This window comes from Cervus elaphus, chromosome 15 (assembly GCF_910594005.1).
Source record: "Cervus elaphus chromosome 15, mCerEla1.1, whole genome shotgun sequence".
Taxonomy (NCBI): Eukaryota; Metazoa; Chordata; class Mammalia; order Artiodactyla; family Cervidae; genus Cervus; species Cervus elaphus.
The window spans coordinates 78,020,419-78,047,577 of NC_057829.1; the positions used below are offsets into that span (position 1 = coordinate 78,020,419).

Here is a 27,159-nt window from a genome sequence, read left to right on the forward strand (position 1 = left end):
CCCTACTATACAGAGAGGCCGTGATGTGCTAGTGTCAACTCAGACCTTGTGTCCAACAGTACCTGACATGTTTGTGGTTGTTTCTTTCTCTAGGCTGGAGTTACCCAATAAAATGACCATTGGTAGCTTTGAGGAAGAACTAGAGACTCTCTTACCATATACACTTGTTGTGGTATTGTAGGGTCCTTCTTCATGGGCTTCAGAATTTTAAATGTGTCAGCTCTGGATTTAAAAAGTGACTCAAGTCCACAAATTGAGTGGTGAATTATGACTTTTTGTTGTACCATCTGCCATCCAAATTCTGATCATTTATCCTTGATTTCTTCTGATGACACACGTTAGGTAGCACCCTCACTGGCTACCCATCTATTTTGCTTCCTGGGATGCTGTGTTCTGTTAAATGTCTTTGTAATTCTCAACAGGTCAGTCCCCTTGACTGATACTCCAACCTTGCAACTTATTACAATAATTGCACCAGTTAAGTGTCACCAGCTGGCCCCAGTTTTCCTGTTGTCTCCATCACTGAGCACAGTTCTGTTATGGTTTTTTATACCATCACCTTAGGCCCATGGAGGAAAGCCACCGCTTTCTTAGTGATGCCAGTATCCCTCTCAGCATCACGTCAGGGCTTCAGTAAATAGCATACCTTCTGGTCTGTTCTGTTGTGTAATGAACTGGTGGGTTGTCTGGTGTTAAACAGAATATCATGATAGAAAACTTTGAGCCCATGGTCACTTAGTTGTCCATGTCAAGCACTCCATCTCTACCATGGCTGAATAACATGACAGGAATAGAGGTGTAAAGATTTCCACTGCAGATGGCATGACCTTTGACATGTTTGTAGAATCTGCATTGGGATTCTTTCACAGGGACTTTCTGTATATTCCACATACTACTTTTCCCAACAGTGACACTGTCTTATTCCTAGACTTTTAATCTCTGCTTTTCATGTTTGTTACGACATTTTGACTTTACTTAGCATAGCCTAATTTTCCACGTTTCCAGAAGTGATCCTTTCCCCCCCCCCGGTTTTATTGAGGTGTAGTTGATAAAACTGTAACATATTTAAAGTGTACATGTTGATGATTTGATATAAATTCACACTGTGAAAGGATTCTCCCCCCATCTAGTTAATTAGTACACCCATCATCTCCTCGCAAAGTTTCTTTTTTTATGTGTGAGAACATGTAAGTTCTACTCCTTTATCAAATCTCAGTTGTACAGTGCTGGGTTAGCAACTATTGTCACCAAATTATACATTAGATCCTAGACCATATTGTCTTATAACTGAACATATGCACCTTTTCATCAGCCTCTCCCTATTTCTCCCACCCATGGAAACCACTTTTCTACTTGCTGTTTCTTTGAGTTTGACTTCTTTTTTTTAAGATTTCACATATAAATGATTTGTTGTTTTTCAGTTGTCAGGTTGTGTCCAACTCTTTGCAGCCTCGTGGACTGCTGCATGCCAGGCTCATTATTTGTCTTTTTCTGTCTGGCTTATTTCTCTTAGCATAATACCTTCAAGCTCCCATACCTGTCACAAACAGCAGAATTTCCTTTCTTCTCATGGCTGAATAACGCTCCATCGTAGGTATATACGGCATCTTCTTTATCCACTGATTTATTGACGGACCCTTAGGTTGTTTCCGTAACTTGGCTATAGAATAATGCTGCAGTGAAAGAGAGTGCAGATGTCTCTTTGAGATCTTGCTTACATTTCCTTTGGATGTATACCCAGAAGTGGGATTGGCGCATCATATGACAGTTCTATTTTGAGTTTTTTTGTGGAACGTCCATATTGTTTTCCATAGTGGCTGCACCAGTTTATATTCCTACTGACAAGGCACCTGGGTTTCCTTTTATCCACATCTTTGCCAACACTTGTCATCTCTTATCTTTTTGGTGATATCCATTCTGTCATGTGTAAGGTGATGTCTCTTTGTGGTTTTGATATGCGTTTTCCTGATGACTAGGAACATTGAGCACCTTTTCATGTACATGTTGACCATTTGTATGTCTTTCTTGGAAAAATATCTTTTCATTTCCTCTGCCTATTTTTTAATCATATTGTTTGGGCTTTCTTTTTTTTTGCTATTGAGTTGTGTGAATTCCTTATATATTTTGAATATTAACCCCTATGAGATATATGATTTAAAACATGTTATTCCACTCAATAATAAATTACTTTTTCATTTTGTCGATGGTTTATTTTGCTGTGAATAGGGGTTATCTTAGTAGTGAGTTCATACTATCTTCCAGGGTTCTTGTAAGGAAATGAATCCTAAATCTTGCATCTTGGAGAGTGCTTTCATATAAATAAATTCTTCCTAATCCATTATAAGGTTCTGACGCTTTTGATCAAACTCCCTTGGACAATTCATACCTTGTGTACTCCCCCAACTATTGCCAATGTGTGCTGTCTGGGTCTTACAGATCATTTGGGATGTAGCTTCTTTCTTTTCTTAGAAGTCCCAGCCTGTATCTGGCAAGGTTATACTGAGCCACGTTACAGGCCTAGTGGCCATTATGAACAGTGTGAGCAGGTTCTGAACTAAGGTACAGGTCTTGCTTGAGGGAGGCCTCTGCATTGTGTTCAAACAAGGGGAGAGAACTGTCTCTCAGTGGGGTAGGGTAGACCACTTCTGCAGTCTCAGCTGATAGAGGAGAATTTGAGAATGCAAAACTTGGGGAGATTTTCAGGGGCATCAACTCAGATGTCCCTATCCCGTGTGCCAGGGTCTTATTCTCTTCCTATCAGAATCTCGTCTTTGGAATAGTGGACTTTCTCTAACTAGCAGAATCTCTATATTTGGGAGCCTATTTATAAGGCACTAAGGAGGCCTGCTTTCCCAACCTTTCATTATCTTTTTCTAGAGCTCAGTATGACTAAGCAGTAGATGTGAGTTCTGGTATAGTAATACTTTTAATATTAATGATTCTCAAACATCTAATACTTCACACCTGTAAAGGATTATGTTCCATGAACATACCTTCCTAATATACCACTGGTTTAAGTTTTAACAGTTGGATGGCCACTTCGTGCTGACTGCTATCTGTGCCCCACCTACCACCAGTGATGGGTTCTTCTTTATTAGCCTTGCAATCTGTGCTTCAGCTCCCAAATTCCATCTTATTTCCTGTATTCTTGTACCACTCTTGGCACCAAATGCCATAATTTCAGTTCTCTGGGAAACAGACTGTTACAATAGAGTTTAGTATTCATGATTTCCATTGGGAGTATCCTTAAGATCAATGTCTCCAAAGAGGCAGAGGAGGAAACAGTGTTGGACAAAGGGAATGTGATGCTGGAAGGATAACCTCAATCAGCCCTACAAGGATCTCCAGAGATAAAATTGTTGCTCAGAGTTGTTTTATATTGGGCTGACATGGCGGGATATTCAAAACCCTCCTTTGATCAACCATTGCGTATAGGTCATCCTTGGAAAGATGTGTCCTTGAATGAAATGACTCTCTGCTACTGAGACAGTTCCTGAGCTTAAGCAGATGACTGTTCACTGACAGCATTCTTAGCGACACAGTTTCTGCCTTGAATGATGGTCTAGGCAGCTCATATCAATGTCCATTACAAATCTCCAAAATTCAGAAGATTAACACCAATAAAAGTTTATTTTTCACTCCTGATTCATGTCTAGTGATGGTAGGGAGGACATATTTGCTTACTCTGTCACTTGGAGGTTAAGGCTACATTACATTTTCTTTTATTGGCAATTAAATGGCTCCATCCAGAAATGGCATTATCACTTTAGCTTGCATTTCCTTGACTAGAACAAGTCATACTGTCACATCCAGGTTCTCAGGAGTATGGGAGTATCATTTTGCCATAGGTCTTAAGGAAGAGAACTGGAATATTTGTTGAGCAGCACCAATATCTACCACAAATATTGTTTATAATTATTTTTGAACATTTAGTATAATTGAAGGTGATGTCCTAGAGATAGTTATAAAACCTTTGCCTCCTACTACTGCATATGTTAAAAGGCAAAGAATTTTAGAAGTAGAATTGTGTTGTATTATTATTTGTCAGAATTAATTGCTCTCATGTGTAATTAAATACTGTACTGAATGCTTTTCTTCTGAAGGGATTTGAGTACTTAAAAAAGAATATTTTTATTTTCATGAAGTTAATGTTTATATCAAAAAGGATCTTTTGATGATGTTTTGAGGCAGTATAGCATAAAGAAGTTAGAGATCTGGTTTTGTTTTGACTTTAATATTTAATGACTTCAAGGAAGTTAACTAACCCCTAAAGACTCTTTCCCTGTTTTTAACAGTGACAAAAATATTTACTCCTCAGAGTTGTTCTGAGAAGTAAATATTTTATAGCACTGGTAAGCAATTAGCATATAATTTTTACTAGGTGAAAGGTCATGGCTGCCACTTACTTTAGGAATCTCTACCTGTCTAAAAGGGCTTTCCCTGTGGTTCAGTGGTAAAGAATCCTCCTGCAGTGCAGGAGACCTGGGTTCATCCCCTGAGTCAGGAAAATCCCCCGGAGAAGGAAATGGCAACCTAATCCAGTATGCTTGCCTGGGAAATCGCATGGACAGGGGAGCCTGGTGGGCTACGGTCCATGAGGTTGCAAAAGAGCTGGACACGACTTGGTGCCTAAACACCACCACCACCACCACCACCGCCGCCCATCTAAACAGACTATATAAAAGGTTTGGTGAATTCTTCAGTTAATTTTATACGGTATTATTATAGTAATTAAAAGTGTTTTTTAACTTAGAAACAGCTATTTGCTTTTCTATTTTGGGCTTCCATAGCCTGTAGAATGGAGAAGGAAATGGCAGCCCACTGAAGTATTCTTGCCTGGAGCATCCCATGGGCAGAGGAACCTGGGGAGCTTAAGTCCATGGGATCACAGAGAGTCGGACATGACTGAAATGGCTTCGCACAGCACACAGCACATAGCCTGTAGTAAGGGATCAGGAGACGTTTTTTGTGGTGAGCCTGGTGGGATTATTTGACTTTTAAACTTTGCGTGTGTGTGTGTGTGTGTGTGCGTGTGTGTGTATGTATATGCAACTGGAGTAAAAATAAACCATGGCAGTGTAGAAATGAAATGAGACAAATAGTGAGTCAGGGATAAATGCTCAAAAAATGGTTCTAGGCTTTTGGTATATTGAAATATACTGAGAAGTATCTGGGAAATGTGGTATATGGGAAAAATTAAGTTAGATCAATGCAACAAATGCAAAATAAGTTCCAAATGGATTGAAGATAAAAATAGTAAAAGCCAAACTGTACATTTTTGAAGAAAATTAGAGATTATCTTTAAAATCTTGAGGTAAGAGTAAAAAGTGAAAATCACAAAGAAAACAGTAAGTTTGACCAAGTTAATGTACAAGCTTTCTGTTCAATAGTGCTCCAAAGAAGATATACAGGTGGCCCAATAAGGAAATTAAAAACACCCAACGTCACTAATCATTAGAGAAATACAAATTAAAACCACAGTGAGATACTACTTTACACCCATTAGGATGGGTGTAAAATAATATCAAGAAATAGAAAATAGCAGTTTTTGGCGAGAATGTGGAGAAATTTGAACCCTTGTGCAATGCTGAGGGGATTGTAAATGGTGTGACCACTATAGGAAAGGGTATAGAGGTGCCTCAAAAACTTAAACATAATGATCTAGCAATTCTACTTCTGGGAATATACACACAAAAAATTGATGACAGGGAAGGAACAGATATCTGTACATCCATTTTTCTAGCAGCATTACTCACAGTAGCCTAAATCTGGTAATAACCTACATATCAATCTATGGGTGAATAAACAAAGAAAGTGTGCAGTTCAGTCGCTCAGTCATGTCCGACTCTTTGTGACCCTATGGACTGCAGCATGCCAGGCTTCCCAGTCCATCACCAATTCCCAGAGTTTACTCAAACTCATGTCCATTGAGTTGGTGATGCCATCCAACCATCTCATCCTCTGTCATGCCCTTCTTCTCTTGCCTTCAATCTTTGCCAGCATCAGGGTCTTTTCCAGTGAGTCAGCTCTTCGCATCAGGTGGCCAAAGTACTGTGGTTTCAGCTTCAACATCAGTCTTTCCAATGGATATTCAGGACTGATTTCCTTTAGGATGTACTGGTTGGATATTCTTGCAGTCCAAGGGACCCTCAAGAGTCTTCTCTAACACCACAATTCGAAAGCATCAATTCTTCGGCACTCAGCTTTCTTTGTAGTCCAAATCTCATGCCCATACATGACTACTGGAAAAACCATAGCTTTGACTAGATGGACCTTTGTTGGCAAAGTAATGTCTCTGCTTTTTAATATGCTGCCTAGGTTGGTCATACCTTTTCTTCCAAGGAGCAGCGTCTTTTAATGTCATGACTGTAGTTATTATCTGCAGTGATTTTGGAGCCCAAGAAAATAAAGTCTGTCACTGTTTCCATTATTTCCCCGTCTATTTGCCATGAAGTGATGGGATCAGATGCCATGATCTTAGTTTTCTGAATGTTTAGCTTTAAGCCAACTTTTTCACTCTCTTGTTTCTTTTTCATCAAGAGACTCTTCAGTTCTTCTTTGCTTTCTGCCGTAAGGGTGGTGTCATCTGTGTATCTGAGGTTATTGATATTTCTCCTGGCAATCTTGATTCCACCTTGTGCTTCCTCCAGCCCAGCATTTCTCATAATGTACTCTGCATATAAGTTAAACAAGCAGGGTGATAGTATACAGCCTTGACATATTCCTTTCCTGATTTGGAACCAGTTTATTGTTCCATGTCCAATTCTAACTGTTGCTTCTTGACCTGCATAAAGATTTCTTAGGATGCAGGTCAGGTGATCTGGTATTCCCATCTCCTTAAGAATTTTTCATAGTTTGTTGTGATCCACACAGTCAAAGAATAAATTAGAACAAATTTGACTGTTCTAGCAGTCAAACATTAATAATACAATAATATAATAGTAATATGTTAATAATATAAATATAATATTATAATATTAACAATAAAATCAATTTAATATAATATTTCATTGTATATACAAAAGTTTCATATATGCATACAATGTATATATTATTAATGTTCTGGGTTAAAAAGGAAGGAAACTCTGAAACATTCTGCAGCACAGATGTACTTTGAATACATGCTGAGGGAAATAAACCAGTCACAAAAGGACAGATACTTCATGATTTTATTAATTTGAGGTGCTAGAGCAGCCAAACTTGTAGGCAAAAAAGTCAAATAATGCTTACCCGGGGCTGGGGTAGAGAGGAATGGGTAGATATTGTTTAATCAGTACACAGTTACAGTTTGTGAGATGAAGAAAGCCCTGGAGATGGATGATGATGATGATTTCTAAACAGTGTGAATGTACTTAATGTCATTGATCTGTTCTCTTTAAAAATGGTTAAAATGGTGAAAAAAACAAAAAACAACAGGTTGAACAGAATAAGCAAGGTGGAGAAAAATCCACATAGTTTGCATAGTTTGCTATCAGTTGTATTAATATAAAGTTATATAACCTACACAAGATACTCTATACAGATCATAAATATGAACTTGATAAGCAAATACAGGATAGTGGATAGTGGTTGCATCCAAAGACAGAAGACGTAAAGCAATCAAATTTGAGAGGGAGTATCCAGGGAACCGCCATCGTATATGTAATGCTTTCTTTAAAACTCTACCGTAGACATGGTAAAATACTGGGTTTGACAAGTCTGGGTACTGGTGTGTAGGTATTTATAATGCCATTGTTTTTACTACTCTGTATGCTTAAAAATTTTTCTTCTTTCCTGAAGACAGTAGCTTGTAGAACTGAAAGAGTTCTTATAAAAGCCTAATTTTTAGAAAATGACCTTTATTCTCTCAGCTCTTTTTCCTGACTCACTTCTTAAACGGTTTCTCGGGGCATTTTTCCTGGTTCTCATCTCTGAAATCTGCTTTTCTCCTTCCTGCTGAGTTGTTTTGGATGATGGGCCAAATTACTTATTCTTCAGTTCTGGATAGGCTCAGATTATTGGGTCACTTTCTTTTCTGGACACCAGATGTCCCAAAAATGATGCTGGAGATGATTCTTCTTTGGAGGTTTTTATGATAAACTGGTTTCCAGAAGTCCTACTCTTTCATTTGACTCTTGTTTCCTTTCCTTGAAGCGTATTCAGGTTTCTAACTCTGTTGCTGGAATACTATATTCAACACACAATTTATGAATTATTGGCCATGTGAGGGGTGTGTGTGTGTGTGTGTGTGTGTGTGTGTGTGTGTCTTGGGTTTTGGTGGCATGATTAAAATCTATCTATGCTAACTCATTAGCTGTCTCTAACATTTTCATCTCTTTTCTTTTTCAAAGTCTTTACCCTTTACAAGTCACCCCTTCTTTCCAAATGGGAATAATCTTTCAGAATCCCATCAATATACTTTTATAAATCAGGCATTCATAAACATAATTTATAGCAAAACAAAGGTAATCTAATGGGCCTTAAGGACATTACTTAACTTCTCCTGGGTCTCATTCTTCATTTCTAGCATATGGTGATACCTGCTCAGTCAGCCTCACTGGATTCTTAACAAAGACTATTTAAATTATGCAGATGAAAGCACTTGGAAATTTTTAATATTACTATGTGCATATTAATGCACATTTCTTAAGTGAACTTTAGCATGTAAAAAAATGGTAGACTATGAATGGTACATGTAGGCCTTTATAATAGTTCTCAAAATGTGATCTTCAGAGCATTGTCTCCTGGGAATGTAAGTAGGTGCAATGTGAATAGTGCTATGGATAAAACATTGGAAAACACTGGGTTTAGTAAAGTTAGGCTTCTGTGCCTTTGTGCTCTCTTTATTCAGAATATTTAGTAAGTTCATGTACTTTGTGAACTAAAAAGATTATATCAACTTAAAAATACCCCTTTGGTGGAGGGTATGTAGGTACTGTGGGAGATACAACCCAAGATACATTTTATTACTCTGAGTCTTCCAGCTTAATTTCCTAAGCTATGATTTTGGTTTTTGTAATTCCCTTGATCTTTACTAGTAATAATATTGAAATGAAACCAAATTTATTTTACTTCTGGTGTAATATATATGGCTGTTTATATAGGAAAACGTAATTTAAACAATTACAACTAATTGTATTTCAGATTTTTTTTTTCTGTTTTAGAAGGGCTTCTAAGTTGCCAAAATAAAAATGTTTTTAAAGCTTGTTATATCTATGTAGTTATATTAAATACCTGGATCTGCTTTTAAATAGGTTACACCTAAGAGGATAAAATCTAGAACACTGTCTTGAGAATGTTTCTAGTCACTGAATACTGAATTATTTGATATCTCAAAATCTCTAATAATATATGTGTGGATTCTGAGGTTATATTTAAATGAAAAAGTTTTCTTTAATCGATTTTCTTTCCATAATCTTTATGTAGCTAATGAACTGTTTAGATTTTTTTCATTTGTCCTATTTTTTGCAACTAAAACTCTTCTTTGCATAAAATGAAAACTTTTCTTTTGAAATATCATATTATTAAACTGATTTAAACATTTTATTTTGATGATTCCATTTTAGGCTTTCTCTCACTTATATTCTATTTAATTTTGCATGCATACATGTAAAATTTGATTTAATGATTTAACTTTATGATACATTTTCCCAATATTGATGTTCATGAATTTTGCCATATGAACCTTGTTTTATTTAATAAAATATGTCATTGAAATTACCCTCCAAAATAAAGTACACCTAATTTGTTTCCTTTTTTCCTTTATTCTCATACATATAAAATTATTTGTGAGAATTTTAGACAGAAGTTATTTTTATTTAACGAATAATGCTAGTTGAATAATGACGTTAAATTGTAGGTTATGGGAAATTAATGAAAGGCCTCCTAATTTGAAGTAATGTATCTTTATTTGTCCAGTGATTATTTTGTAGTATGTGTCTTAAATTGTTCTTTTATTTCATACTTTGTTTTGCTGTTTTCATTTTTCTAGCTTGTGACGAATGGAAAATACTACCGAAACCAAATCTCCATAGAGATGTCAACAGATTTGGTCACTCTGCAGTTGTCATTAATGGGTAAAAGAAGCATGTTTACCAGTCATACTTCCTACATATTTTGTTATTCTTTAAGCAAATGATTGTTTGTAATCAATGGCATTGTAGTTTTATGTATTGCTTCAATACCATGGGAATAAATTTTGGTTCATTAACCATTATCCTTCTTGCTTTTCCATAAATTTATTTAAGGGGCAGGGGCATATCAGAGGAAGGGTGCTGAGATAGAGCCTCAGATACTCTGTGAAGTTTTCATCCTGCCTTAATTTCTTTTTCCAGAGATCAGATCATGAATGATTGCCCTAAAAAATCAGCCTGAAGTTATAGAAAGGCTAGCCACATATTTCTATTGAGGAGAGCAAGGGAAGTGAGAATAATTAGGTTCTCATTTTGGTTCTGTCATAACTGAATGTGTGATTTTTGACAAGCCCCTTACCCTCTATGGCTTTTTCATGCATGCGTGCTCAGTTGCTTTAGTCCTGTCCTATTCTTTGTGATGTTATGGACCATAGCCTGCCAGGCTCCTCTGTCCAATGGATTCTGCAGGCAAAAGTACTAGAGTGGGTGGCCATGTCCCCCTCCAGGTGATCTTCCCGACCCAGGGATCAACTTGCATCTCTTACGTCTCCTGCATTTGCAGGCGGTTCTTTACCATTAGCACTATCTGGCCATTAGTGCCCTTATATTCACTGGGAATTTGGACTCGATGATCATTAAGTTACCTTCCTCCTGTAAGGTAGTGTGATTTTGCTATTTCTATAGCAAAAATTCATTAATGTGGACTCACGACAGTAAACAACATGCTGGATCATCAATTAGCTTAAAATTTGTGATTCATAATGACATTTTTATAAGGTCATTTTATTACTACCTTATTCTAATTATGTAAAAATTGTCCAGTACGATACTAAAAATAAAACTGTGTGAGTGGTATCAGTTGCCTTTTGAAATGGAAATAAGTGAAATCCAGAGTGTAAACATAAAGACTCTAAGCTTCTCTGCTGAAAATTGTGTTTCATTGATTTTTATTTTACTTTTTAAATAATAAAAAATATTCTTGAAGTATTTTCTCATCTTTTCCATTTCTTATATCAATAGTATTTTTAGAAATGAAAATTAGGCTGTTTTGAGGCCATTGCAAATTTCCTTGGTGCTGGTAGTATTAATTCAGTAATCATCTGAGCTTTTCTTTTCAAATTGAAACTTTGAAAATCTTTTTGATTATTTTACTCTTGGTCATTTTATTTTATAAAAGGATAGTAACAGTATACAAAGAATTCTCTATTCAGTTTCTAAATTCTTTGTATTCAAAAAATTTAATTCTAAAAAAAAAAATTTAATTCTATATAACAATTCTAAAGTATATCTTGTTATATCCATATAGCTACTATATATTTCTAGAACTGTTTCCTATCTAGATAAAACATGTAAAATACATATTTAACTTTATTTTTAAAACTCATTGTATACTTTTTTTAAGATTCTTGTTTTGTTTTTAATAGGTCCATGTATATATTTGGAGGATTTTCTAGTGTACTCCTTAATGATATACTTGTATACAAGCCTCCAAATTGCAAGGCTTTCAGAGATGAAGAACTTTGTAAAAATGCTGGTCCAGGAATAAAATGTATTTGGAACAAAAATCACTGTGAATCTTGGGACTCTGGGAATACTAATAATATTCTTAGAGCAAAGTGCCCTCCGAAAACAGGTGAAATATTTTTTTACTTCTTTTTTGACATAAAGCACCTCTACTTGGCTTGAAATGGAAGTGAATTCCTGCTCATAAGAATTACCTTAATAGTTTTCAAAAATTAAAAACTCATAATCCTCTAGTTAGGAATTCTAACGTTTCAATTTGGCAGTGATTAATAATTAAATATCTTTCTTACCTATCTTTAGTTTTCCTTTTTGAATGTGTAATAGTACTATATCTCTGTGTAATAGTAATATATCAATTTTGACATGTAACATGGCCATATATATATATGAATTATTTTTGTATGTAAGTATAAAATTCTCTCAAATACATCCTTTCTTAGATATATTGTATGCTTCAAAGAAATAAAATGAAGAAATTTATTCTGCATTTGGTACTTTTTTTCTTCCTGAATTATTGTCAAACCATCCCATAAAGCTAAAAAGCTTCTAGAATTTTGATGTCCTGTTATAACTCAATATTTCTTATAAAATATTGAATAAATAATTCAAACTTATGAATGTGCATGCCAAGTTGCTCAGTCGTGTCCAGCTCTTTGCAACCCTGTGGACTGTACTCCTCCAGGCTCCTTTGTCCTTGAGGATTCTCTAGGCAGGAATAACAGAGCGGGCTGCCATGCCCTCCTCTAGGGGATCTTCCTGACCTAGGGCTCGAACCCGCATCTGTTATGTCTCCTCTTTTGGCAGGCAGGTTCTTTACAATTAGTGCCACCTGGGATGCCCTGATTTATGAAGAATTAATAGTAAATATTTATAAAGAATGATTTGGATATAAATTTTCAGTTTTCTTTAAGTGAATGGGGCTTTTATACATTTTTGGTGCTACAATGAACAGATCAGGTTTTGCTAATCTATAGTCAGATGTTTCTTTTTTTTTTTTTTTTTTAGATGTTTCTAGATAGCTTTATGAAGAATGATAAACAATGAGCATTTGTTATAGTCTTTTCTTTTAAATGTATAGTAATACATTTTGTTTAATAAAATACCTCTAAATCTTTTCCTTCCTCCATAATGTATACATGTCAAATGATTGTAGGATCCTGATAGAGTGAATGATCAAGATGAGGGCATGAGGTATTTAAATCCCTGTAAATCCAATTACATTACAAAACTGACTTCATATTGGAGAACTTATTTTGATATTGATGATTACATTTATGGTTTAAAAATGTCCTCGTGATTCTCAGCAGATGTTAAAAATAAGTGAATGAAGAAGTGTGACATTTTCTTTTCATCCTAATGTGTTTTCTCTCCCATTTGTATCACAGCTGCTTCTGATGACAGATGTTACAGATATGCAGATTGTGCCAGCTGCACCGCCAATACGAATGGGTGCCAGTGGTGTGATGACAAGAAATGCATTTCATCAACCAGTAACTGCAGCATGGTTAGTATTTACGGGTAGATGATGATGTAGCTAACACTGCCACTTTATAATCATTAGCTTACCTGTATCAAGGCATTTAGAAAAGGGAAAGGGGAGAGGCAAAATAGAGTTATGGTATTAAGAGATATAAACTACTATGTATAAAATAGATAAGCAAGAAGAATATATTGTACAGCACAGGAGTTTTTAGCCATTGTTTTGTAATAATGTTAAATGGAATATGTAATGTTTAAAAAATGTTGAATCATATTGTACACCTGAAACGAATTCAGTATTGTAGTAAGTAAGTGAAGTCGCTCAGTTGTGTCCGACTCTTTACGAACCCATGGACTGCAGCCTACAAGGCTCCTCAGTCCATGGAATTTCCCAGGCAAGAATACTGGAGTGGGTTGCTGTTTCCTTCTCCAGGGGATCTTCCTGACACAGGGGTCAAACCCTGGTCTCTTGCATTGCAGGCAGACACTTTACCATCTGAGCCACCAGGAAAGCCCTATAAAATTTTGTTTGCAACCTCTTGGGCTGTATAGTCCATGGAGTTCTCCAGGCCAGCATACTGGAGTGGGTAGCCTTTCCCTTCTCGAGGGCATCTTCCCAACCCAGGGATTGAACCCAGGTCTCCCGCATTGCAGGCGTATTCTTTACCCGCTGAGCCAGCAGGGAAGCCCAAGAATACTGGGGTGGGTAGCCTATTCCTTCTCCAGTGGATCGTCTTGACCCAGGAATCAAACCGGGGTCTTCTGCATTGCAGGCAGATTCTTTACCAACTGAGCTATGAGGGAAGCCCCCAAATTGTAAGCCAACTATAAAAAAAGACATTTAGAAAATATGTATGGCATCACTTACTTCTTGATATGTTGTTGATCAGTCTAGATTCCATGTTGAATCCAATAACCTTTACTTTTCATGGATAAGATTGGGAAAATTCTTTCAAAGCTTAATTTAAAAAAAGACTGTAACCATAAACATTGTCTTCTGTGCTGATAGAAATAGGAATGTATAAGTAAGTATTGAAGTCATTTCTATGAGAATCTTGTCAGACATGTACTAATAGTGTTGTGACTTAGGTTTTATTTATATACTTTGTGTGCAAGCTTAATCTGAAGTATTGATAGTAGTAGTTTTCATTTTATCTTTAAAATCGTCTATAGATCTGTGTTTTAAATTTAAAAATTTGTGTTTAGATCTATGGTTCTCTGAGGCAATTCTGTCCCCCACTGGGACATCTGGCAATGTGTATTTTTTGGTTGTTTTCACAACTGTGGGACTGCTACCAGGATCTAACATAGAGAAGCCAGGGACACAGGTAAACATCCTACAATGAATGAATAGCGCTGACACAAAAAATCATCACCTGGCTCAAAGTTTCACTAGTGATGAAGTCAAGAACCTATAGACTATTGAAAATATTATAAAATTAATATTGATTAAAATAGATAAAGAAGAGTAAAATCTAACCTTTTAATGGATAGCATCAAAATATTCCATGTTTTTTAGATGTCAACAAATTGAAGGAAATTTTTAAAAAATTATTAAGGATTGTATTCAGTAGGATTAAAGATTCTCTTATTGGAGTGTAGCTGCAATAACTAAAAAGTTTCCATACAGATTTTAAACTAAATACATATTAATTTTTTCTTTTTTTGAATTTTTATTAAGCAAGTAAAGTATCCACTTGTTTTTCAAGATACCAGGCAGAAGTAAAAGGTAAAGAAAAGGGAATTTGAAAACTAAGTAAAAACTTTTTATTATGTTATCTAGGATTTTTCTCCAGTAGCCATCATATTTTGAAATAGTTAAAGCTTTATCATTCTGTTCTAAAATAATACTAAAAACTTAAAATGAAGGAAAACTTTGAATTATTGACTCATCAGATTGAACCCTTTTGCTTTTATACTTACTGTATTGGTGTATACTTTGCAGTGATGTGTTGCTTTAATAATAATAGATACTTCAATTTTATTTGAGTTTGAATGTTAATAGAACATGATTCACTTTGAAAGTTTGAATTACTTTTTTATATTTGCATAATATTCATCTAATGGGAGTTATATTAGTGAATAATGTGGACATGGTAGCAAAGTAAAATAAAACATGGGAATAAGGGACTAAAATGGAGAATGTCATTAGATAAGAATTGCAAGCAGATTTTATTTAAAACTTTGTTCGATGACTCTGAGTTAATTTGTATTTAGACACTTACACTATGTGAAAATACACGTCTCAAAAATTGAATTATACAAATTACTATAAAGTATTTATTTTATAAAGTGGCCTTTTCCTTTAGAGTTTAGTGTTGATAATGTGTTAAAAAGGAAAGCACTGGGTGAGATAGTACAAGTGAACAGATGGAAGTCTCTTATAATTTAGACTTTGATGTAATGTGTCTTTTGGACAGTTTTATCAGAATGTCTGGTGATTAAAATAAACCAAATGCTAATAGATACAGAAGGGTCTATGAGATTTTAGCATAAATGATGTCCATTGATATTCTCTTTCATCATTTAGTCATTTTTACTGCATGTTGCATATTTCGTGCTCTAATAGCCCAAATAACTGCTTTCTTCTTGCAGATTTTCACTTTAAATTTACATCGAGATACATTAGGGTGAAGATGAGTGGAGTACTGGTTATTCCTCATAGTCTGTTTATGAACGTGCGTCTGGTTCATTAGGCCAAAAAATGCCAGCCGTGTTTCAGAGCAGCAGTCAGCTTTCTTCTGTCATTGAATAAATTGGCCCTGTTTGTGATGGAAATACAATTTGGTCTATTGTACTGGCTCAGTATCAATAAATGATTATACTGTTCTTATGAAGAGCAGTAGAGTTAATTTGATGGTGACTCCACCATTGTTGTTCTAAAGTTTGGCATTGAGTTCTCATTCTTTCTCTTATTCTAATACGTTGTTTAGCCATTCTCTTGTCTGTCTTATAGGCTATTTTATTTATCAGATGATTCAAGTAAATTGATTTGTTTTTAGTTATGTGACAAACGTTTCGAAGTATAGTAATCCTATAGAATAATACTAAGATTTATATGCTATATGAGAAAAAAAAGCTGTGAATCAGAAACATAGCATTAAGAAAATTTGCATGTTCCTAGTGAAAATGATGGTTGAATAAGACTTGCAGTACAATTTGGGCTTTAAAAATGTATCATGTGATTTTTTAAAAGGAAGAATAAGATACAAATTTCTTCAACCATTTTTATATATAGGAAATTATAAGTAAATTTTGATTGTCAAGTTTTTTGTTTGAAAAGAAATATTTATCACCCTTACATGAGAAAGCCTGTCTACCTGTGGAAAGGAGAGGGAGCTTATGATGCAGTATGTGCTTTTTTCCTTTGTGTGTCTTTTTTTTTTTCTCAATAACGAGTTACAAGAAGAGTTGAGCCCAAAGAATCTGATTTTCGTTATCACAGGTTTTGATAATATCATGTGAAATATCAAACCTTGATATAAGTAGGGAACTCACACCAAAGTTCCCATATTGCCTTTTGTTTTCTTTTTTGACCTTTAACCTTCAACCTCTTGGACCTGCAATTAGTTGAAATATGAGTAGTTGTGTAATAGGACTGATCAAAATGTAACTTTTGCAGGTTCTTTTCAACCTTTATTGAAGAAATGTGATAGATACACATAGGAGAAACATCAGTTAACCAAAATCATTATTTAATGTCTGTGGAAGTAACCAAAACCGTTATTTAATGTATGTGGAAGTAAACTTAGTTTGAGTTATTGAGAAGATAATTTATCATTTTAGATTGTATTGGATTTTGATAAAGCATCTCTTTAACTTTTGCTACTCATTATTTCCACTTCATTCCCAGGAGTCTGCATGATAGTTTTATTCATGACTAGAATTCTTTGATGTGATCATTGAGAGAAATGAATGACTTTGTTCATTGGCTTTGTTTATTGAATTAGAAGCCTGTTATCAGATTCAATAGAATACGTTTTCATTATTGATTTCTGTTTCAGATTGTGTTAATTTGCATGTTTTTTCAATAAGCATACATTCTAATTCTAAGAACTTTGCTTAAATAAATAAACGAATAAAAAATTCTGATTCAGTAGAACTGGATTTGGTGTTAGAAGTCTGTGTTGTAAAGTTCACCACGTGATTTATGTATACGCTAAACTTCATGAGTCATTACTGTACAGAGGCGAAAGGTAACATGCTTTATCTTTAACTTTGTAGTCTGTGAAAAACTATACCAAATGCCATGTGAGGAATGAGCAGATCTGTAACAAACTTACCAGCTGTAAGAGCTGTTCACTGAACTTGAATTGCCAGTGGGATCAGCGACAGCAGGAGTGCCAGGCTCTACCAGGTAAAGATTTGTATTGGGTAAATCAGTTTTTAGTCCACAGATGAATGCTATTTTTGTAAAGAACATTTAGTAAGAATATTCCATTTTCTAAAATTAAATCAGTAGCAAATAAACAACAGTATTGGAGTAAAAATAGCAGTGTTTCTACAAGAAAGATTTATACATTCATTTCCGATTAAGACTTTCAAGGTATCTTCTGTTTATTACTGTTGACTTGATTTGAATACTTTTCAATTAAAAAATTATATCTTAAAAACATAGAAAATATTAAGTACTCAGACTAATATCCAAATCTAACAATGTTAACATTTTAGCATATTGGATTTAAGTGCGCTTTATTTTTTAAATTCCAGGAGCAGTTTTTTACTGACTGTTCTTTTTTTTATTAGAAATGGTAACATTTATAATAGTTATTATAAGATTCAATGAGATGCTTAAGTTCTGTAAACCAGAACAAAACTCATTTGAAAAAGAAATTTCAATTTAGTTCTTACAGTTAGCGTTCTTCTTAGTAGACCCCAAAGTATTCTTTCCTTTGAATATGAAAGAGAAAATCAGAAAATAAAAAACTTGTATATATAGTTAACCAGTTCCATCTTCTTGTTATATAGATAAGCTGAGACTGGTTACATATCCTGCCTAAAAAAGTGCATGGCTTATAAATGGCAGAGGGGACTAGTAACTGGGTGTTTATCTCTGTTCAGCTTTTTGCCTGATTTTATCTCATGATTTTTTGTTTTTTTCATTTTTTCATTGAAAAATATCTGAAGCTATGTAATTTAATCCCATCATAGGATTTAAGTGTTTCTTATAAGTTCATGTAATAAAATAAAAATTAGATTGCCTTTAAAAGTACCATTGAGATTTTGGAATTTTGTTTATGTACTGAGCTTTTAAGCTTTTAAATAGCGATGTATGCATGTGTGTTCATTTTGAATAATTTAGAGAATATTAATGCAGTAGGCAAGATTTGAGAAGCAATCTCAAAACTTGAAAGTAATAATTTCTAAGTGTTAAAGTCTAAAAGCTACATGTAGATCAATAAAATTACTTATAAAGTTTCTTTAAAAAGACAGAGTGAATCCTGGACTAAAATAAGAGTTGACTGAAGGAATATATATGTACAGGAATATTATTCAATAAGAAGAGAATTTGATTACCAGTGGAAATTTGGGAAAATAATAGTGAAGTTATATTTAGTAATACTCATCTACTCTTGCCTGGGAAAATATTTTGGTTTGGCCTAAGGGTCATACTTGACCAGGTTATTACTTTGGAGAATAAGAAATATAATAAGCTATTTTATTATACAGTAACTCCCCTTGTTCTGTATTCATATTTACTAAGAACCAGCTTGGTGTTATATGTAGCTTGGTTTTTGTTCAGCTTGTCTCAAAGAAGTGAATGCTTTAAATACAGAACTCAGTCTGTAGTAATTGCCTTTTTCCATGAAAATTTGTGAATTGCATTTTTTCTATTGATCTCATGTAAAATTGGCAATTTGAATTTATCAAGCTTAACCTATTTTAAAAATTAACTACTATCCTAAAGTTGAGGTGATGCTCAAAACTACAGAAACTTAAGACATCAAAACATTTAGTTTAGTGCTTTGATTTAGTTTAGCCTCAAAGGCCCATGTGTTGTTTGCATTTGTATGATTCATTAACCAAGTATTTTTGATCTTATAAAACAAAAGATAACCAAAAGTATTGTAAATCCTTCCTTGATTCAGTAAGGAAAGAAAAAGCTGAAATTTAACAAAAACTTCTGTACTGTTTTCCTTGAAGTAATTTGGTAGTTTAGATTTCAGAAGACAAGGAAGATTGTTATATGTATAGCTTGAAAATGAAAGCAGAGGCGTTTGAAGTCTTATTAAATGACTGGTGTATCAGGTGCTTACTATGTTCCAAGCACTATGTGTTATTCTCATTACCTGGTTTAATAGGACAGTAGTTATTCAAGAAGCAAGGGGCCCTGTAATACTAAGATATTGTGTGCTTCTGTAATTCTCATTCTGTTATAGGTTTACTCTGTATTAATAGTTTTCCAAAGGCTACATAGTATATGATTCTAATAGATTGAATGTTATATTAAACCACCATTAAAGGAATTTACAAAAATATAGAACAAAGCCACCCTCTTAACTCTTTTGTTTTTTGGAGACTCTAATTAAGAGAAATTAAATATGCTATTTATTTTAAATTGTTATGTATTTCCCCAACATTTTTTAATGAAAAATTTCAAACATTTTTTTATGAATTTTTTAATGAAAAATAGAATTGTAGTGAGGACACTTAGTACCCACGCCCTAGATTCTGCAATGCACAGTTTACTCTGCTTTATCTCTGATTTCTCTGCCTATCCATCCCCTATTCATTTATCAACCCATCTCAATTTTTGATGCCAACGCCTAATTTAAACCGCCAGCTTTACTTTCTCAAGGAGAAAATGTGATGATATTAATACATCTTCTTTGGGTGTGTAATAATAGCATTAAGGGGCAAGACATCCCAGAAACTGGAAGAGTAGGTTTGTAATAAAAGTTTAAATGAATGAATACATGTATTTTTAAAAGATTAGTTTTAATTTTTAATATGGTCAAGCTCCATAGATATAAAATGTATAAGGAAAATTCTGTGGCATTCTCAATAATTTTTAAGAGTTTAAAGGGGTCTTGAGACCAAAATGTTTGAGAACTGCTGCTTTATAATAATTCCATAAAGACTGAACTGTTGCATCTGAAAGGGCAAGAGGCACTGATATATTTAGTGATATGAAACTGACGGATCGTCAAGTCAAGCTTCACAGATTGGTGTGTCAATAAAACACCTCAGTGTTAATGTATCCTAGAGCATAACTTTATATTGAATTTAGAAGTCTGTGTTTTAGAAAATAGACACTGTTTTAAGTTCAATTTGGAGCCTAAGGATAAACCACTGTTACTGAATAGTATGTTTGAACTTTCAAAAGACCTGAAAGGTTGTGTAAAAATAAATATTTGAAAGCAAAGTTTCTAGTTTCTTTACGAAGTGTAAATGAAATGCAACTTCTTGCCCCATAATTATAATTAAAGAATCAAAGAACCCAGCTTATATCAAATAGTACACCTGGGCTAAGGAGATTAGTTAATCTAATTCCATAGCCCAGAGGACAGTTATTAATAGCTACACTTGTAGGAATAACTTTGCTTTTGTTGTGTGCTGGTTATTTTTCTACTAAAGTGATCTTGTATAAAGTGGACCTTGCGACATATAAATGTAGTAGTGATTTCACTTGCTGCAAAACCATATATCAATACACTAGATTTACACGGAAGACCTAACAGTCAACAGATTTTGACTGATGTTACAGAGCCATAGCTTTTCTTATGTTTAATAATTAGAGAAAAAATTAAGATCTTCTGTTCTTATTCTTCACCAAAATATTAGTTAAATTTTGTTTAGTGTGATACAAGGATCTATTTAAATTTTATCATAAAAATTATTTAATCAAATCTAGTTGTATTCATTTAGCATTCTGAAATAATTGAAAAATACGCATGTGTTTGGATAATCAAAACATAAGACATGAATTTTTTTTTTTGACTAGCTCATCTTTGTGGAGAAGGATGGATTCACGTCGGGGATGCTTGTCTTAGAATTAATTCCAGTAGAGAAAACTATGACAATGCAAAACTTTACTGCTATAATCTTAGTGGAAATCTTGCTTCATTAACAACTTCAAAAGAAGTAGAATTTGTACTGGATGAAATACAGAAGTATACACAACAGGTAACAACTATATTTGTTTTTATATGGGAATATGCTATAATCATACAGCTATTGGCAATGAGTCATTCTTCTTGTTTTTAAATACATTATTTTTAATAAACCTTGGAAGTGAAAGTAGAACTCATTTCAACAGTGAATAGTCAGGGGACTCATTCCGTACTTGTATTTGGTAATATGCCCCTCGCCCCAGATGGCAGTGGTAAAGAATCCACCTGCCAATGCAGGAGACGCAAGAGATGTGGGTTTGATCCCTGGGTCAGGAAAATCCCCTGGAGAAAGAAATGGCAACTCACTCCGGTATTCTTGCCTCGAGTATCCCATGGACAGAGTAACCTGGCAGGTTACAATCCATGGGGTTGCAAAGATTTGGACATGACTGAGAACAGCACAGCATTTGGTAGTTTAGTAATTTTCTGAATTGCTTATCTCATGTTTTGCTCAGTAAACCATTGCATTACCTTAGCAAGAAGTCATCTCATATAAATAAATATACTTTAAAAATTGTGTGTATAATTTAATAGTTTCTTTGAAGTGTTATTATTCTTGTAACTTAGGATGTCTCTTATAATCAGAACACTAGACCAGCATATTGGCTATATTTGTATATCTACATTTGTGTGTATGTGTGTTTATGTGTATGTTCTGAGGGTTAAAATTTTGAATAATCCTCTTTGTATAGATATGCATGAAATAATATACCAATAGTTAGCTGGACTTAAACTGATCATTAAATAATAGAAGATTTGGAACATACAACACTTGGAAGCGGTTTTAATTTCTTTGAAAGCTGTTTTATGGAAAATATTTCCATAGAAATGGACTATTTGCTTGGAAATGGTATCAAATATCATTTTACAATAAACTTCTAATAGGAATCCATAGTACTTATTTACTGTTCTTGGGATGTTAAAATATATTCAACTCTTAAGAACAGATTAAGTTGGAGATTTGGAAATAATTTACTAAATGTAGTTTTGAAATATCTTAGTTCATATACTTACTTGAAGTGTCTTGAAGACATTTGAAAAAATTGATTATATTATGCATTGTATTGTTTTAGGTGTACAACGTAATGATTTGATATTTGTATTTATTGTGATACATGTTCTTGGATTTTTTTTTAGATTCCACATATAAGTGAGGTCATATGGTATTTTTCTTATCCTGACTTATTTCAATTAGATCTATCCATGCTCTTGCAAATGGCAAGCTTTCAGTACTCGGTGATCTCACATATATGGTGAATTTAAAACAAACAAACAAACATCCTAAAAACTAAAAAACCAAGCTCACAGAGGCAGAGAACAGTTTGTTATTTGCCAGAGGTAAGGATGGAGGGTGGGCAAAATGGATGAAAGCAGTCAAAAGGTACAGACTTACAGTTATAAAATAAATAAGCTATGAGGCTATAATACATGATGTGATGACTATAATGAATAATACTGTATTACGTATTTGAAATGTGCTGAGAGAGTAGATCTTAAAAATCTTCACAAAAAACTGTGTATGGTGACATACGTTGACTAGACTTATCATTCTACAATGTATACAAATATTGAATCATTATTTTGAATTATGGAAATTAAAATAATATTATACGTCAGTCATGCATCAGTTAACGGGGCTTTCCTGGAGGCTCAGACGGTAAAGAATCTGCCTGCAGTGCAAGAGACCCAGGTTCGATTCCTGGGTCAGGAAGATCTCCTGGAGAAGGGAATAGCTACCTACTCTAGTATTCTTGCTTGGAGAATCCCATGGACAGAGGAGTCTGGTGGACTACAGTCCATGGAGTCACAAAAAGAGTTGGACATGACTGAGTGTCTTTCACTTCACATACATCAATTAAAAGAAAAAGTATAGTCAACACTTAAGAATAGCTTAAGTAGGAGATTTAGAAATATTTTACTAAATCTAGTTTTGAAATACCTTATTTAGTTCAAATAAATACTTGAAATATACTAATGTAAACTGTCATAGCATCTATAAGATTTTTGAATTTTGTGTCAAAAGTAAAATTAGAGCTCACTATAGATTAGTTAAGTGATAAAGCTAAACAATAATAAATACCTCGTATCTGAGGTATGTACAATTTTGCCCAGTGTTTAAAATGTACACACATATATAGACCCCGTGGCCTAATAATCCATAAAGTGGAATGATTTCTACACAGCGCTTCCTGATAGCTCAGCTGGTAAAGAATCTGTCTGTAATGCAGAAGAGCCCAGTTGGATTCCTGGGTCGGGAGGATCCCCTGGAGAGGGGATAGACTACCCACTTCAGTATTTTGGGGCTTCCCTGGTGGCTCAGCTGGTAAAGAATCCACCTGCAATGCGGGAGACCTGGGTTCGATCCCTGGGTTGGGAAGATTCCCCTGGAGAAGGGAAAGGCTACCCACTCCAATATTCTGGCCTGGAGAATTCCATGGATTGTATATAGTCCATGGGGTCGCAAAGAATCAGACATGACTAAGCAACTTTCACTAATGAGGTATGGCAATAATTCAAGTATTGCTTTGAAAATGGTGTTAGATTTCAATGACTTTTTTCAACCTTAGGTTATGACTTTTATTTGGGCAAGGAGTCTTTTGGTACTGTGCAGTGGAGATGGTTTTGGCTTGAAAACTTTTCAGAACATATATTACCAATTGCTTGCTGTTGAAACAGTTAAGTGATACGTTTTTGATATACCTGATTTTTAAACAACATTGAGGACAAATGATGCATTAAATATCAAACTGATGGAGAGCAGGCAATCTGGAAATACTGCCTATCTCTACAACTTAGTAGCAAGTTAACTTCCACAGCCCTATGTTCCTCATCTGTAACTTGGGATAGTTATTTGCTACCTTCCTGAATATTCATTGGAAGGACTGATGCTGAGGCTGAAACTGCAATACTTTGGCCACCTTATGTGAAGAGCTGACTCATTTGAAAAGACCCTGATGCTAGGAAAGATTGAAGGGAGGAGGAGAAGGGGACGACAGAGGACGAGATGGTTGGATGGCATCACCGACTCAATGGACGTGAGTTTGAGTAAATTCCGGAAGTTGGTGATGGACAGGAAGGCCTGGCGTGCTGCAGTCCATGGGGTCACAAAGAGTCAGACACGATTTAGTGACTGAACTGAACTAAAGTAATGTTTATTGTGAGAAAAAAGTGAGATTTTGTATGTGAAGAATATAAATTTTATTTGTGTTTACTAAAGTTATTATTGTTTGCATTTTTAAGATTGTTATTTTTGTATGTTTTCACTATTGCTATTACTACTATATCCAGTAATCATTAATTAGATAATGAATTTTTAGGTAACTAAATGAATTTATTCATTGAATAGTTAATATTGATATTGTCTATAGAAAAATATTTACCCTAAACTGGTGTTTTAATTTTTTCCATTTTGCAAAGCCTTCCCCCCATCTCCACAAATTATATTAGGATCTTTTTCCTCTTAAGAACATTCCTGATTTATGCAAAAGAATATGAATATATGTTATGGATTTTCCTTTTGCTAATAACAGGGGAATAAGTGTCTGAGTTTTAAAAAGTGACTTAAGAACAGTTTTGTATAAATATGAAGAAAATTAGAGGGACTTATGCACATACCCTTTTGAAATGTTTGTATGAATATTCAGTTCACTGTAATTGCCTGTCACAATTTTTGTGGTGGTATTAGTGTGTGTGTTTCTCATGAGTATTGATATGGATTATTTAATTTCTAATAACATTTTATATCTGTACAGAGTCAAAAGCCTCCCCTTTCATTAGTGAAATTGATAATTTATATACTTGAGTTCAGTTCAGTTCAGTCACTTAGTCATGTCTGACTCTTTGCAACCCCATGGACTGCAGCATGCCAGGCTTCCCTGTCCATCACCAACTTCCGGAATTTACTCAAACTCATGTCCATTGAGTCGGTGATGCCATCCAACCATCTCGTCCTCTGTCGTCCCCTTCTCCTCCTGCCTTCAATCTTTCCCAGCATCAGGGTCTTTTCTAAAGAGTCAGCTCTTCGCATCATGTGGCCAAAGTATTGGAGCTTCAGCTTCAGCATCAGTCCTTTCAATGAATAATTCAGGACTGATTGCTTTAGGATGCACTGGTTGGATCTCCTTGCAGTCCAAGGGACTCTCAAGAGTCTTCTCCAACACCACAGTTCAAAAGCATCAATTCTTTGATGCTCAGCTTTCTTTATGGGCCAACTGTCACATCCATACATGACTACTGGAAAAACCATAGCTTTGACTAGATGGACCTTTGTCAGCAAAGTAATGTATCCCTAGTTTTTATAAATATTCAAAAATTTTACATGGACATTACAATATGATACTTGGCTGCCAAACAAATATATTAAGTGCTTGATATTAATAGGGTAAAGAAAAACTATAGTAATTCAGTTTGTATTATAGAACCATTTTTGTGTGAACTGAAGCTATTTTTCTGGAAAGGATGGGCTAATCTTCATTCATTTAGTATGTATCTATTGTGCACCCTCAGTGTACTTGGCAGTCTACTGCTTGTTGAGAATATAAATATTAAAAACAATCAGTGTTGTCAAAGAGCTTTCGGAGGAGAAAGACAAACCCAATTATATCAAAGTGTGATAATTGCAGTGGTAAATGCACAGGGCAGATAGAGGATAGATATCTGCAGATATGTGCAGATAGAAAACAGATATCTGACATGTAATGTCAACTTAAGGAGTTTCCTAGAGTAATACCCAAGTTACTTGTTGCAAGACTTGGAGTTGGCCAGTACATAAAGATATTTGTAAGGATTCAGGGAAATACCTCTGGTTTTGTTTTTCTCTCAATTTATCTTGTTTGAGAGCTACTAGCCTATAGTTGAAGATAAGATGCATGTGGTATCATCTAGGAGAGATCTATTGATTTTTAAAAATATTTTAGAAAAATGTAACAAAGTAGTATTTGTAAAGTTTTGTTTTTAGTCATATGGAGCATACAACATAATTTAAGATCTATTTACATTTTTGTACTAGCAAGAGCTTCATTGTTTTCATTACAAAATTGAGGGGTAGTTATCAGTGAATATTTGGACATTAGTTCTCCTGCATATATTTAACTTACAAAGAGCTTCTTATTGGTAGAGCCACATTCTTTGAATTTTAGAAAAGCACTTGTGTTTGGCTTTGGGCTTCCCAGGTGGCTCAGTGATAAAGAATCTGCTTGCCAGTGAAGGAGCTGCAGAAGACCATGAGTTCAGTCCCTGGATCAGAAAGTTCTCCTGGAGAAGGAAATGGCAGCCCACTGTAGTATTCTTGCTGGGATAATCCCATGGACAGAGGAACTTGGCAGGCTGCGGTTTATGGGGTCGCAGCGTTGGATGCAACTGAGCTCCTGAGTCCAAGCACAGATACGCACAGTGTTAGCACTCAACTGCTTTTTCCTTTGTGTTATTTTTTGTTTTTACATTATAATCTCAAAATGCGCTACTTTAGAAGCTTCATATTTCAAGATTTCTTCTTTAAGTTGCTTATTTTTTCTTGCTTATGTTTATAAATCATAAAGATTAGACCAACAATTAATTTGAATGTATGATGAACTTAGACTCAATAGTTTGTGGACTATCCTTCTCTGTAAATAAATGTTTTGTTGCATTAGAAATATGAAGTTTAGCAAAATTTCAAAGGTGGAATTTTCTGCAAGGTGACATTCCATTAAACATAGCATTATAGAAAGTGAATTATACCCTGAGTCATTGCAGTTGTATAAACTTAAGATAAGCCTTCCAACATAAATAGAGATTGACAAATTCATGCACTTTAAAGAGATATTCTGGGTCAAATGATCATTTACTTATTGGCAATGGCTAATGAAATGTTGCGGTGATTTATGGTGTGCTGCAGTAAATTTTCATAATATAGTAATTTATCTTTTGTTTCTCAACTGCCTGTCCAGCTC

General features: G+C 34.6%; 1 protein-coding gene across 3 annotated transcripts in view; it reads left to right on the forward strand.

Moving 5' to 3' along the window:
* Positions 1-27,159, forward strand: part of ATRNL1 (attractin like 1) — a 744,737-nt gene that overhangs the window by 137,049 nt on the left and 580,529 nt on the right. For all 3 annotated transcript variants that reach the window (XM_043926138.1, XM_043926139.1, XM_043926140.1), the window contains exons 11-15: positions 9,971-10,055; positions 11,537-11,745; positions 13,022-13,140; positions 17,340-17,472; positions 21,061-21,242. In XM_043926138.1, the coding sequence (XP_043782073.1) occupies positions 9,971-10,055; positions 11,537-11,745; positions 13,022-13,140; positions 17,340-17,472; positions 21,061-21,242 (728 nt within the window). The remainder of the gene's footprint in view (positions 1-9,970; positions 10,056-11,536; positions 11,746-13,021; positions 13,141-17,339; positions 17,473-21,060; positions 21,243-27,159) is intronic.